This window comes from Salvia splendens, chromosome 2 (genome assembly GCF_004379255.2).
Source record: "Salvia splendens isolate huo1 chromosome 2, SspV2, whole genome shotgun sequence".
In the NCBI taxonomy this organism is placed as follows: domain Eukaryota; kingdom Viridiplantae; phylum Streptophyta; class Magnoliopsida; order Lamiales; family Lamiaceae; genus Salvia; species Salvia splendens.
This window is the reverse complement of record NC_056033.1, coordinates 1,922,312-1,938,043: the sequence shown is the minus strand read 5'-3', so window position 1 is coordinate 1,938,043 and position 15,732 is coordinate 1,922,312. Positions and strand designations below refer to the sequence as shown.

General features: G+C 37.0%; 1 protein-coding gene across 1 annotated transcript; it reads right to left on the bottom strand.

The window, feature by feature from the left end:
- Positions 1-75: 75 nt before the first annotated feature.
- On the bottom strand, positions 76-3,455 carry LOC121793127 (probable disease resistance protein RXW24L). Its single transcript, XM_042191315.1, has 3 exons — positions 2,459-3,455; positions 227-1,988; positions 76-146 (listed from the first exon to the last, which is right to left on the bottom strand). Exons 1-3 carry the CDS (start codon positions 3,453-3,455, stop codon positions 140-142), a joined length of 2,766 nt encoding a protein of 921 aa, XP_042047249.1. The 3' UTR covers positions 76-139.
- Between the last annotated feature and the right edge of the window lie 12,277 nt (positions 3,456-15,732).

Here is a 15,732-nt window from a genome sequence, read left to right as displayed (position 1 = left end):
TTCAAATTCTCCATGAAAAACACCGAAATTTCACATATCAATTCAATCCAAAGAAAGGTTTCTCCACAAATTAATTGTAACTCCAAATATTATGTAAAGACAGTACCGAAATATAACAAGCCATGTTGCTTCACCGAGTTCAATCTCTGCAAAATCAAAGAATGATTAAGGGTACATTCTTTCGAATTCATGGCATGCAATAATAAGTTTGAATCGGCAAGCATACCTGACCACAATGGAAGGAACGTGCCGCACTTTGTGGAAATCCTCACCTCTTTCACTCACTCGTCCTCCCAATGCAGGCATTCCACAAACTCGCAGATATGATAAAGAATGGAGGAATTCGAATCCATCTGGAACAATCTTCAAGCAGGGGCAGTTATCGATAACCACCTTATAAACGACTGGCATGGTTCCTTGCTCCACATTCCATTGTCTCAAGTGTGGTAAGTCTCTTATAAGAAGCCTCTCGAGCCTAGGAAACGTAGACGCAGAACAAGTTATTTCCACCCCCTGAAAGCATCCGCCAATCATCGACAAATCTAGCAAAAGGGGAAGTTTTCCCAATATGTCCATTGGATCCTCCATAATGGCACTCTCGGACAGGACTAAGCTTTGCAAATTTGAGATTCGTACTTGGCTTTCCAACTCCAACTCCTTGAACAGATTACCTATTTCAACCGACATATGCAAGTTCTGAAATTTGAACAACTTGCTGAAAAGCATCACATGCTCCTCCTTTTCAGATGAAAAACAGCAACCACCTGTGATTTGAAGACCGCCACACTTTAAATTCTTCCAGCTTGTACAGGAGGTGTGAATGATCTCCGACAGGCTTTGGTTGTCGTGGAATATACCTTGAAAGAGTTGGAGTTTCGTCATTTCGGTTGGAGAATTAAGTCGGTGCACCAAACTGTTGAATCCGACCAATGTCTCTAGATTCTCAAGACCCTCCAGAATCAGTATACCCCTCTCTTTCTCATCGAAGTATGAAGGAGAGTAGGTAGGAAAGAACAAGTGCCTTAGTCGTGGCATTCTACTCAAAACATCATTTGGTATCTGTACGTTTCCACAATTCCACAAATCAAGGGTATGCAAATATAGCAAATTGCTTACAGACGATGGCAGTTTGTTAAAACTGCAATAACGCAGTCGTAAACTCCGAAGCACAATTAGCTTACTGATCGACTTGGGCAGTTTTCCATCCTTGAACTTAACTCCGGATATGTATAGAGATTTGAGTAATTTGAATTTCTTCAAACCACACTCGGGAAATTCAATCTCTGGTCTTCCAGGGATGTCATTGATCAAGAGTAGAGATCGCACAGTTATTGTGTTAACTTTGTGACACTTCATCATCTTCTTGCTTTCCCTTTGTACTTGTGTTTTGAAATTCACCACCAAATGCCGGTTTTTGGTGCTTGATAAACTATCATGCCAGAGATGGCTAAAAGCTTGATCACCCTCATAATCCACAACTTTCATGGCGAAATCTTCTTCTTCTGCCATTAACAAGCACATCTCTCGCACAACTTTATGAAGCATACACATTCTGGTTGTCTGGTCCCGATGACGATCGTCATATACAACTTCCACTAGCGATCTAGACACCAACTCACTTAAGTACTCTTGTGCTATGTCCACTTCTCTAGAGTTCCCTGCACACGATACCATTCCCTGTGCGATCCACATCAAGCACAGATCGAATCCATTTATGAGTTCACCTTCCTTGTACATACTCATGTACAAAAAACAAGGCTTCAGGTAATACGGGAGATCCAGATAGCTTTGAAGCAACACTCGATGAATTCCACCTATCAAATCTTTATGACCTTTCATCACTTTTCTATAAGCCAAATCCCACTCTTTACTGGATTTCTCTTCACTCAATATATCACCAAGCAGAGAAATGGCAAGTGGCAAGTTTCCACACTTGCCTACCATATCTTTTCCCATTTTCTCAAGCCTACTTTCTTTAGTTTGGAAATCTGTGATGCAGTGAAGGAACGTTAATTCTTACATACCTAATTAAAATTCACAACCACATGCAAGTCTACTCTTTTACTAGTAGCTTCTATTCCCACCCACTAATACTAACTATGGATTGAGCAGCATTTCTAGTATATTGATATTGATGAGCATGAAGTACACAGTTACTAATAATTAGTACTATATGTATAATGTAATAATGATGAAGTGATGGAGAGTTATTACAAAGAGAGGTTACAAAATAGTGGAAGTGGTGCGGAGTGAAGTTACTTAAAAATAAAAAGTATTATGATCATTATGCTAACATTTATTTCCATAGTCTCTTGAGAGTTTCTTGGTTTGTTTCATTTCAATTTATATATCAATTTATATACTTGTTCCTATTCCATGTCCACCTCCCTCGCCTCTTTAATTTTCTCTAACATATATATACTGCAATATGAATGAAAGAGGTGGTTTATTAATTTACCTGGAATATTGCTGCATACAGATGATTTCCTCTTGAGTAATTCCCAACTCTCGTCGTCGCTGAGGAGCCCAACCTTGGTTGCCGATCCAATCTTTGCAACTTTGTGATTTCGTGTGATCAATAGAATCTTGGTTTTTTTATCAAAGGCAGGCTGAAGTTTACCCCAATGTTCAACGCTCCAAATATCATCAACGACAATCATGCACTTTGTAGTCTCCTGGACTTGTAACAATTTGTGTGTCAACCCTCTGAGGCTCAAATTTGAGGAAATTTGGTGTGGGCTGAGTTGCATGAGGACATTCTCCAAAACTGATAATTTGTCGAACTCTCTAGAAACGCTAACCCATGCAAAGGAGTCGAAGAAGCCCTTGGTGGTGGGGTGACTGTACACTTTTCTAGCAATAGTAGTTTTGCCTATGCCACCCATCCCCCACAGCGATATAACTGGTTCTGCTCCATCATCAACTAAAAGGGATACAAGTTTCTCCACCTCTTCTTCTCTCCCCACAAAATCTTGACGGTAGGTCGGCAATGGAGCGGAGCTTTGCCCTTCAATGAAGATGTCAATCCCAATATCACGGATCATGTTACCCAGCTCGGTTTTGATATTTTTGATCGTTTTGCCGATGCCACCCATCCCCGACAGAGAAATAACTTCATCACCAACTAAAAGGGATACAAGTTTCTCCACCTCGTCTTCTTGAATGTCATAGGAGTAGGTCGGCTGTGGAGCGGAGCTTTGCCCTCGAATGAAGCTTTTTATCCCAAAATTTTCGATAAATTCTCTGACATTTTCGACCTCGCTTTTGATAATTTTGATCTCGCTTTTGATAATTTTGATCTCAGAGCCAATCTTGTGGACAGAGTATCCATCTTTAAAGAAGTTGGAGGACATTCTGGATGAATCTTTAATGGCGGCATAGAGACTAATGGCATCATTGGTTCTGTAGGCGAGGTCCCTAATCTGCCTGAGCAAGATGTGGGTGATCTCAGCCATGTTGTCTTGGTTGCTCCCTAATCACAACACTTTGCACACAATTTATAGAATTATATTTTGAGTAGGGGTGAACAAAATATCTAAAAATCTGATCTCAAGCAAACCCAATTTTTTTGGATTTTCGCTACATATCGATAATATCTCCGATTTGATATTTGAAATTCCGAAGTAATCCGAAATCCAAATTATAATTAATATATAATATAAACATATTATTACTATAATCCTACAAATATAAAACGTTTATATATAACAATTATAATGATATTTGACATTAGATTTTTAGATTTTGGTATTGAATTTGCAAATTTTCGGATTTTTGGCATTGCATTTCCGTTTTTATATATTTTTTATTCAATTTCATATTTTTTGGATCAGATTTCATTCTTCTGATTTTGGATTTTTGAATTCGGATTTTCAGATAGTTCTATCAAATTCATTTTTATAATATTTTTATATTTTCAAATTGGATGGTATCAGGCAAAAATCCAACCTGAAATCCGAATGCTCTATGTATTAATTATGTCTAATTAACTGTCAACTTTTAATTAGTTATTAATAGCCTTAGTCTCTGTTGGTACACAAAAATTTGAATTCTATGAATTTGTAGAAATTGAATTCTAATTCAATTCTAAATCAACAATATTATGTACACTATATTCAACAATATTATGTACACTAAATCAACAATATTATGTACACTATATTCATAGAGCACAATACAACACATGACGTAGGAGAGTTGGTTGTAAACCTCAAATTGTTACGAGGTCAGGTGGTAGCATACTATAGCTGATTTGGAAATTTTGTTTTTTATTTGAAAATAAATATACTCCCTCCGTCCGCTATTAAATGTTCTATTTTTCCTTTTTCGTCTATCCGTCAATAAATATCTCATTTCACTTTTAATATATTTGGTAAGTGGACTCTACATTCGACTAACTCATTACACTCCAATTTTATTATAAAACCAATATATAAAAGTAGGTCTCACATTCCACTAACTTTTCTACCCACTTTACTACATAAAGTCAAACAATTTCTTAAAACTCGTGCCGGTCAAATATGAGACATTTAATCACGGACGGAGGGAGTATTAGTTAATATTTCGAGGCCGACGATGTTATCGTGTGCAATAATTGTGATCAATAGTTTGATCCCCCAACTATAAAAAGCTAGTGTCCGCCACTGAACACCCCCAATACTACATTCTCGAACCGAGCCTAATATTGTACTTCATTCGTCCCTCTATAGCTGAGTCGTATTCCTTTTTGAGTTGTCTCATTGTAGCTGGGTCGTTTCCTTTTTTGGCAAAAAGGTAACAACTTTTCTTCTCTCTTACTTTATTATGTCATTCATCTCTCTACCTTTTTCCTTTCCTACTTTATTATTCAATTACTTAACTCATTTAACATAACTTTTCTTAAATCTCATGGCGAAAAGAAATGACTCTACTATAGAGGAACGGAGGGAGTACTCCCAACATATGAAAAAGGAAATTGGTGCCAATTAATGAGCGGCGGATGGAGTATGTTGGTTAGCGAATGCGCATTGAAGTGTGTCTTGTATTTATTTTAAAATTATAAAAGGTATACTTTTGTAAATTTTAATAAAAGATATAATTGTAATAAATTATTTTATTTGGTATATTAAATTTTTTATTAAATTATTAGCAAATGAATCATTTTTCTTTTAAATTGAAATATTACATGCCTTGTTATTATTATACTTTTGGCTACATTAGAATATACTCCCTCCATACACTATTAGGTGTCCCGCTTTATCATTTAGTCTGTCCGCCGTTAGAAGTTTCGGTACTTTTACTACAAATGGTAGGTAGATCATACATGCCACTAACTCATTTCACTCTCATTTTATTATAAAAGTAAGAGTAAAATCCAAAATCGGTCCTAAATATATGACATTTTACGATTTTGGTCCTAGACATTACGTTTTGAATTATTGCATCCCACGCATTTCAACTCGGACCGGAATCAGTCTGAAAAGGATGGAGCCGTCAAATAGTAACAATCAACGTGTGTTAACTCGATTTTGAACCGATTTATCATTTTGATAATAATTTTTTAATTAATTCAAAAATAATAATCACTCTCAAACCCTCAATTTCCTTCCACAACAAAATCAAAACCTTCTTTGTTCCCCAATCCAATTCAAGTTCAAGCAAACTTGAACGGATTTGTTTCTGAACCAAGAAATTATCAAGATGGAGATCGGACTTATCAAAACCCCATGTCGAAAGGTCATTCTAGGAGAAGTCCCAAGGCGTGAACGCGATCTTCGCGATATCGAGTTGGATGAATTGAGAAGACAAGTGCAACAACTCCAACAACGGCGTGCCGAAACACATGTTGAATCACCTTGTGGCTCTGAAAATGATAGTGAAATGGAAGAAAACCCATTTTGCTAATGGAGTGGACGACAGTGATGATTCCACTAACCCACCAAGGAGAAGGCGTTTTGTAAGAGATCGAAGGGATGATGTGAAGGTAGATATTCCAGAGTTCGATGGAAAAGCTCGAGGAGATGATTTTCTCAAATGGCTTTCGACTGTGGAGAGAATCTATGATTTAAAGGAATAATCCGAGGAAACGAAAGTCAAGTTGGTGGTCATTAAGCTGCGAGGATATGCATCTTACTGGTGGGAAAATATAAAACGATAGCATGAGAGAGAAGGTCGAAACCAAATATGTCAACGGGTGAAAATGAAGCGGGAGCTAAAGGGGTGATTTTTAACTAATACATAAAGCAAGAAAACTACTTACGACTCTATAATTTCTGACAAGGGGAGCTGTCGGTGAAGGAGTACAGCAGGGAGTTTGAGTTTCTAAACTGAAGTGTGATGTTCGTGTGCCGAGGAGCAGACCGTTGCTCGAGGATAAGGGAATTGAGGAGTCCTAATTTATGTTTATCAAAAGTCTATTTTAATTGAGTTAATAAACAACAAAAAATGAAACATTTTTAAAGTGAAGAGTCACGAGTTTAGTTCTGTGTCTTTATATTGTAGAAGGTATTGAGAAAGTGGAGACTGCTTCTTATGAATAACGTTATTTTGGCTTCCAATTGTCTAATCCCTATCTCTTGAATTTTTTACCTTTTGGTTTTCTCCAGAAGTGGTGAGTTCTTAACCTCTATCTCTTTTGCATTCTTCTGAGTGGTGTCTTTCTTTAGCTCGATTTGGTGTATAGGATGGTGGTTTATTATCTCTATATATCCCAAAATGATCATACTTAATCATATTCCATCAATTCCATCTTCGATGGTGCATCACCAATATATAAAAATGAGTCTCAAATTTTGCTATATTTTCCTACTCACTTTTCTTTATGTTTCTTAAAACTCGTGCTGAATTCAAATGAGATTTCTAATGGCGGATGGAGGGAGTAGTTGACTCTGCTTTTGGGCTGCGGGCAGGCTGCATTTGTACTAGGCTGAATTCAAATGAGTTGATGAAATTAAATCTTACGAATTTCAATAAATAATAGACAAAATATCAACAAAAGGGTAAGATCGTCATTTTTTTTTTAATTTTTTTTTAATTTTAAGATCGTCATTTTGTTATCATATCATGATTTTCTTGTTTTTTATATCAACATGGTATATTACAAATATCAACACAATGACATGAGTATTACAATACAAGTACACGAAAATATCAACACGATTTTATTGAGATTTTACATGCATTATATTGAGATTTTTTGATATATTTGTTGATAAAAAAATTTTGTTTATCAACATATACGAAAACTGAAAAAAAAATCATCAAATTTCATCATCTGAACGTCATCGGAACATATGCAATAGAGATCTCGTTAGAATCCTTATAAAATTACCTTTATTTGGATATATTTTTTTGAAAAAATAATTTAAATCGAGAGGGGTACGTAAATTTAAAGTTTTAGGATAATTTTAATAAGAGAGAATTGACATTAATACCCTTTAATTTTATTTAATAATTATTTAAATTTAAAATATAATCCATTTGATATTATATCAACGCCTATATCTCCTAATCTAATGGTTAAAAATTTATCTTAATTTTAGATGACTAATTAGTTAGCAATTAATGAAATCACTCGTATCAATTACGAATACATAAATATATTTCAGATCCAAACAACTAAATATTTTAAAAATTTTAGATCTAATCCGTTTCAAAAATCCCAAAAATCTAGATAGAATTTAAAATTTTGTTTTAAATTGAATCATATTTTGGGATTTACTATCTAATTTCATCAAATAATTCCAGCTGGAAAATGAGAAATACTACCAGTAACAGTAATGTGTTGCGTAGTTTCATTCATGATGTACTTTATGCCAAAAGTGAAATACCATTATAAATTATTCCTAGCATTTTCTTTTAGTTGAGCAAATTTGCAATTGCTACTTTCGATACGTAATTAATAAACTTACGGCACTATACAAATTAATTGCCTATGAAACACCACTATAAAAAAAATGTAGTTATAACGGTTATAATATATTGTTGTGAAATATCAAAGTCCGTAATATCAAAGAACAAATATATAGAAAAGAGGGTGAAAAATACATTTTCAATAATAAAAGTATACATATGCCCTCTAATGACAAATATGTGAAAATAGGGTGAAAACATGGTACTAATGTCCGAAAATAGTGCACTTGAGATAGGATTACTCCTATATCCAAGTACGGAATTAAAACCTCTAAAACACAAACCTAGCTAAGTCTAATGAATTGTTAGACATTCTTAAAATTAATTAATCAGTTAATAAGGAGATAGTTTGGATAGACAAATATAATGAAGGATGGCTATCCAAACTACCTCCTTATTAACTGATTAATTAATTTTAAGAATGTCTAACAATTCATTAGACTTAGCTAGGTTTGTGTTTTAGAGGCTTTAATTCCCAATGATTTTTATTATTGTGGGTAGTACTTGGATATAGGAGTAATCCTATCTCAAGAGTAGGGATGGGAAACATATCGAAATACCGAAATACCGGCATTATCATACCGAAAAAATATTGAAAATACTGAATTTTTGGTATACCGTGATTTTCGGTACGGTATGATACCTTACCGAAAGATTTCGGTAAGGTAACGGTATGAATTTTCATATACCGCGGTATACCGCTTTATACCGAAATTCGGTATATACCGTAAATTAAGGTATATACAATAAAATAAAAATATAATTATATATAAAATATATTTAATATATTTTTAAATAATAAATTTTATTGTGAAATATAAATATAATTATGAATAAAATATATTTAATATATATTTTTTAATTATAAAATATAAATAATATTCTAGAAACTCAAATTATCTATTTTCATTGATGTTGAAAGTATGGTATACCGCAAACGTACGGTATACCGAACTTTGGTACGGTATATCGAAAATGAGGTACGGCATCTGCATGGAAATTGGTCATGTATACGGTATGGTGGTTTCTGTAAGGTATACCGTACCTACCCACCCCTGCTCAAGTGCACTATTTTCGAACATTAGTACCATGTTTTCACCCTATTTTCACCTATTTGTCATTAGAGGGGCATATGTATACTTTTATTATTATCTACAAAAATGTATGAATTAAAAAAATTTATAATTATTTGAGCCAGATTAGTCCATTTTATTACCATCATCAAATTATAGCAGTACATTTTATTATCTTTGTAAAAAAAGAGAAAAACTTATAAATTATATACAAGTTTTAATGTGTAACTGGTAAAGTAAGAATGATGTATGGAAAAGATGGTGAAAATAGTGTTAGAGCATTAGCAATGAAGGTCCCTCTCATTCCACATCAGGGCCTATTTCCCTGCAATGGAAGGGCCCTCCCATTCCATTTCATTTCCACATCATCATTATTTTATTTTAATTTTTAGCACTTCTATATTTAATATGTTATCAAATTAAATAAATTTAAATACAAAAATATTAATAAGTAAAAATATTCGTTGTATTACAATATTGAAAAAAAAATATAACTAGATGCAAATTTAAATAAAACAAGAGAGAGGAATGCCATTCCACTCACTCATTCCATTCCATTCAACAAGATGCAAAATTTACCAAGCAAAGAAATGGAATTGAGGTAGGAATGTCATTTCATTCCACCATACCATGTAGGACCTCAATATTAGACTTTGTTCAAAGTTTGAAAATACTTCATCCATCCGTGAACACATGTCCCATATTTTTTTTTTCAGTCTATTCACTATTGCATATCTCTTTTTTTGTTATTTTTAATAAATTTACTAGCATTCTACTGATACAATGCACTCACAAATTTATTGTATAAACTTAATGTGTAAATGAAGAGTCAAAAACAGAATCGACGCGAGATTCACGAACAAATGTGAGACGATATTATTACGAATACAAAACAAACGAAGGTGATTACAACACACTATCACTTAGCTCGCTACTCAATCGGAGAATACAACTCGATTGTGGATCACTCACCTAGCTAGCTCAAGAATCACAAAGTGTATTCACTTCTCTATCTAGTTTCTTGAATCACACGAATATGGAGAAAAACAAGATGTGAAACTGAAAACTGAAGAAACTTATTGTTGTAACTGAACGAGCTGTTCAAATACAACGGTTGTTAGCCGAGCTTAATCGAGCTCGGTGTTGGAGAAGCTTAATCGAGTTCGGTGTTAGCCGAGCTTAATCGAGTTCGGTGTTAGCCGAGCTTAATCGAGCTCGGCCCTCAATAATGACTTGGGCCGATGGTTGGTCCAGCCACACCAAAACCCAACAAATCTCCACCTTGGCTGCATCCACCATCCGGCCAGCCAAAACTCCACCTTCACCAAAATTCCCTCATCTTCTTGCAGTCAAGTTAACCAAGTCTAAACAATGCTCGAACTTAGCACTTGGTAGGGGTTTAGTCATCATGTCAGCTGCATTTTCAGAGGTGTGGACCTTCTTGACTGCCACCACGCCTTTGCTTATCTCATCTCTTACAAAATGAAGTTTGATGTCGATGTGCTTACTTCTCTCATGGAAAGTCTGGTGCTTGGCCAAGCTAATGGCGCTGTTGCTGTCACACAAGATAGTTACAGCCTCTTGCACCACACCAAAATCCCCCAATATTCCCTTTAGCCATTTAGCTTCTTTAACCGCTTCTGCTAAGGATATATACTCTGCCTCCGTTGTAGAGAGCGCAACCACAGATTGGAGATTAGACTTCCAACTGATTGCTGTACCAAAGAGCTTGAAGATATAGGCAGATTGGGATTTTCTGCTATCAATATTTGCAGCATAGTCTGCATCACAGTAGCCTATGAGCTCATCCTCACCGTCTGCTGTGCAGAACAACAATCCCAAATCTTGCGTGCCCACCAAATACTTCATTATCCACTTCAAGGCTTGCCAATGTGTGCTACCCGGGTCTGCCATGTATCTGCTGGTCAGGCTTATGGCGTGTGACAGATCAGGCCGAGTACACAACATCATGTACATAATACTCCCAACAATACTTGCATAAGGCACCTTAGACATCAACTTCCTTTCCTGATCATTAGCTGGTTTCTGACTGACAGAGAGCTTGAAGTGTGGACTTGTTGTAGTTGATACCTTTCTAGAGTCAATCATCTGAAATTTGATTAACATCTTCTTGATGTAGCTATGCTGCATCAACCATAACTTCCTAGCAGCTCTCTCTCTTATGATATCCATGCCAAGAATTCTCTTTGCATTTCCCAAGTCCTTCATTTCAAAAGCTTCCTCCAAATCCTCCTTCACTTGCTTCACATCTGCCTTACTAGGGCCTGCCACAAGCATATCATCCACATAAAGTAACAAGTAAGCAACAGCTTTACCTCCCTTGTACCTTATGTAAACACAGCTATCAAAGGCAGATTTCTTGAAGCCAAGTCTCTCCATCTGCCTGTCAAAAGTCAGGTACCACTGCCGGCTGCTTTGTTTCAGTCCATAGAGGCTTCTCTTCAAACAACAGACCTTATCCTCATCTCCCGGCCTTATGAATCCTTGTGGCTGCTCCATATAGATTGTCTCCTCCAACTCACCATGCAAAAAAGCTGTTTTTACATCAAGTTGTTGCAATTCCCAATCTCTCCGAGCCACAATTGCCAAGAGTATCCTTATTGAGCTGTGTTTCACCACAGGAGAGAAGACCTCGGTGTAATCTATCCCCTCCTCCTGTGTGAAACCCCTTGCAACCAAGCGAGCCTTGTATCTGATACTATCATTCTCAGAGGCCTCCACCTTTTTCTTGTAAATCCATTTGCAAGAGATAGGTCTTTGTTGAATCTGTGATCTGAGAACTAGGATCCAAGTTTTGTTTTTGATGAGAGAGTCTATCTCATCCTTCATAGCCATTTTCCATTTCTCTTTGTCTTTGCTGCCAATAGCTTCCTTATAGGTGCTTGGTTCTGAGATCTCCAACTCCTCTGCAACACACAAGGCATAGTATACAAAATCTGCATCTCTGAACCTTGCTGGTGGTCTGATTTCCCTTCTGGTTCTGTCTCTGGCCAGAGCATATTGCTGAACTTGTGGCTCTGGATCAGAGACATCTGAAGTATTATCAGTAGGCTGCTCATTCTCCTCATCTGAGGACATCATTGGCTCTTGGAAATCAGCAGCATCTGAGGCTCTATGTTCTGGTTCAAGTTGATCAAAACTGACCCCAGCAGGTTCTGGAGTTGTCTCTGTCTGCAGAGTAGGCTTGAATGGCATAGTTGACTCATCAAAAATGACATCTCGACTGATGATGACCTTTTGATTTCCTTCTTCTGTGCACCAAAGTCTATATGCCTTAGCACCATCTTGGTAGCCAAGGAAAATGCATTTTAGTGCTCTAGGTTCTAGCTTTCCTTGCCTTGTGTGAGCAAAGGCTCTACAACCAAAAATCCTAAGCTTCTCATAACCTCCTAGGCTTCCATACCATCTGCCATCTGGAGTATCAAAACCAATGGCTGAGCATGGACATTTATTGATCAATTTGGCTGCTGTGGAGACAGCTTCTGCCCAGAATTTCTTAGGCACTCCAGATTCAAAAATCATGCATCTTACTCTCTCAAGGAGAGTCCTATTCATTCTCTCCGCGGTTCCATTTTGTTGTGGATTCCCCGGAGCTGTCCTATGCCTCTTCACTCCCCTTTGCACACAGAAGTTATCAAATTCCCTTGATAGGAACTCAAGCCCGTTGTCTGTCCTCAGACACTTCAAGCCATACCCTTTCTCAACTTCAACTGCCTTGTACCATACACTGAACTTGCTGAATGTGTCTGATTTCTCCTTGAGGATCCATACCCAAACCTTCCTGCTATAGTCATCTACTACACTCAAGAAGTACCTTCCACCACCTATGGAATTAACCGGGCTAGGACCCCATAGATCACTGTGACAATAATCCAGAGGTCTTGTGGAGTTGTGCTTTCCTGAGCCAAAAGGCAATTTCTTTCCTTTTCCCAGCAAGCAAGACTCACACATTTTTACACTCTCCCTATCATCACATGCAAAAACGCCCTTCTTGATCAATTCTTTAAGCCCTTTATCACCCACATGGCCTAATCTCTTGTGCCACAACACCAGATTCTGTTCCTCAGCAACATAGGAATCTCCCACAATGACCTCAGCCTCCAGATAATATAATCTATTTATCCTAGAGGCTGACATAACAATAGCACCACCATTCATAATCCTCATACTCCCACCAGAAAATACACAAGAAAATCCTTTCATTTCAAGCACACCAACAGATACAAGGTTCCTCTTAATAGTAGGTATATACCTTACTTCAGTCAGCAATTTAATAGAACCATCATGCACCTTAAAACGAATATTACCAATGCCTTTAACAACACACACCTGGTTGTTGCCGAGCAAGACTGATCCCTGTGCTTCAGTCAGGTTCTCAAACCATTTCTTGTGGCTGCATATGTGGAAAGAGCACCCGGAGTCCACGATCCAAGAGTCTGCAATGGGCTTCTCAGTCACATTCATGACCTGAGCCGGCTCCAAATCTGCTGCACAGTCAGCAGTGTTCTGATCAGAGTCGCCATTAGCTTGCTTCTTCTTTAAGGCCCAGCAATTTTTCTTGATGTGCCCAGGTTTCTTGCAATAGTTGCAAGACCTGGACTCCTTCTGATCCCACTCCCTTTGGCCTTTTCCTTTCCATTTTTCAGAACCCTGCCTCTTCCATTTTTCAGGTTTCTTGATATTGGCTTTCACGTTCAAGCTTTCCCCAGCCTGATCACGCAGTCTTGTTGAAGAACTCTGAAAATCCTTCAATTTCAGGGCCGAATACACCTCTTCATGGGTGATCTTGGAGTCTCTTCCAAGGAGTATAGCGTCCTTGAATTGTTCGAAGCTCTTCGGTAATGAATTGAGAAGCATAAGTGCTTTATCTTCATCCTTGATCTGCTCATCGATGTTCTCCAGATCATCCACGCATTTACCAAAATCTTCGAGCTGCTCCAAGATGCTCTTCGCCTCTGATATCTGGAAGGTGAAAAGCTTCTGTTTCAGATGAAGGCGATTTGCAAGAGACTTCGTCATATAGATGGACTCAAGCTTCCTCCACACTGCCGCAGCGGTCTCCTCCTTCGAAACCTCCCTCAGGACTCGATCGCTGAGACTCAGGATCAGAGTGCTATACGCCTTTTGTTGAAGTTCTTGAGCCTTTGGATCGACCTTTTCATCCGCACCCTTGGCGGTGTCGGCCTCCCCATTTTTGACGATTTCCCAAAGCCCTTGTTGCATCATCACGGCCTTCATCTTCAATCTCCATAGACCGAAGTCATTCTTGCCCGTAAACTTCTCCAATTCGAATTTCGCCGTAGACATCGCGCCGATTTCTTTCCTTTTCCCACAGACGGCGCCAATTTGAAGAGTCAAAAACAGAATCGACGCGAGATTCACGAACAAATGTGAGACGATATTATTACGAATACAAAACAAACGAAGGTGATTACAACACACTATCACTTAGCTCGCTACTCAATCGGAGAATACAACTCGATTGTGGATCACTCACCTAGCTAGCTCAAGAATCACAAAGTGTATTCACTTCTCTATCTAGTTTCTTGAATCACACGAATATGGAGAAAAACAAGATGTGAAACTGAAAACTGAAGAAACTTATTGTTGTAACTGAACGAGCTGTTCAAATACAACGGTTGTTAGCCGAGCTTAATCGAGCTCGGTGTTGGAGAAGCTTAATCGAGTTCGGTGTTAGCCGAGCTTAATCGAGCTCGGTGTTAGCCGAGCTTAATCGAGCTCGGCCCTCAATAATGACTTGGGCCGATGGTTGGTCCAGCCACACCAAAACCCAACAGTAAAAATAATCCACATTCCAATAACTTTTTAATCCACTTTCCTTTTTAAAATATAAGCTGCCGAGCTGGGTCCAAATCGGATATTCACGGACAAATCTATTTATCTCAAATGCGTGTCCCTTCTAAAACTCTTTTTCAATTTGGGCCTTGCATAGCTGGGCCACGGCAAACTTAACCGGTTCCAAATATTTAACATTTGGGCTGTTTTACATAAATTGATCGAAGCCCAATGTTTAATTTCATATATTTCGCATTAACTCTGTCCATTAAAGATAAAACATTTAAATGTCTTAATACAAAATTGATAAAATAAGAAATATATAGAAAGAAAAGTTTGTTAGTGGAAAATTAATCCCATCTTATTAGAGGTAAAGAAATTTCCTAAAAGGGAAAGTTTTATTTTCAAGAGACGAACCAAAAAGGAAAGAATTTCTATTTTTAGGGGACAAAGAGAATAATGAATTTTTTATTTTTATTTTTATTTTTATAGACTAAAGTCTATTTGATCCTAAAAATATGATAATTTTACGATTTTTGTTCAGAAAATTATTTTGAGGATATTTGTATTCCAAACAAACGAAAATGGACAAAACTAACAGTCAAACATAATAAAGTCATTTTTTGTATCTAATTAGTATAATAATACATGATTAACTAGAATTTTCAATATTTCTTAAATAACTAACCATAAAGAACATCGTCTTCTTCTTCATTTCATCCAAGAACACTCTACGATCCAAATCACTCTTTCTTCTCTCTCATTCACCTCAAGAATACTCCAAAACCTCTAGTTCTCCAAAAAAATGGTACAAATGCTCGAAAATATTGCCAAAGCACTTGAGAGTTGAGATGTGATTGCTCCTATATCCATAGGGAACTAAAGTCTCAATAACACAAACCTAGCTAAGTGTAATGAATTGTTATAGACACTCTTAAAATTAACTAATCAA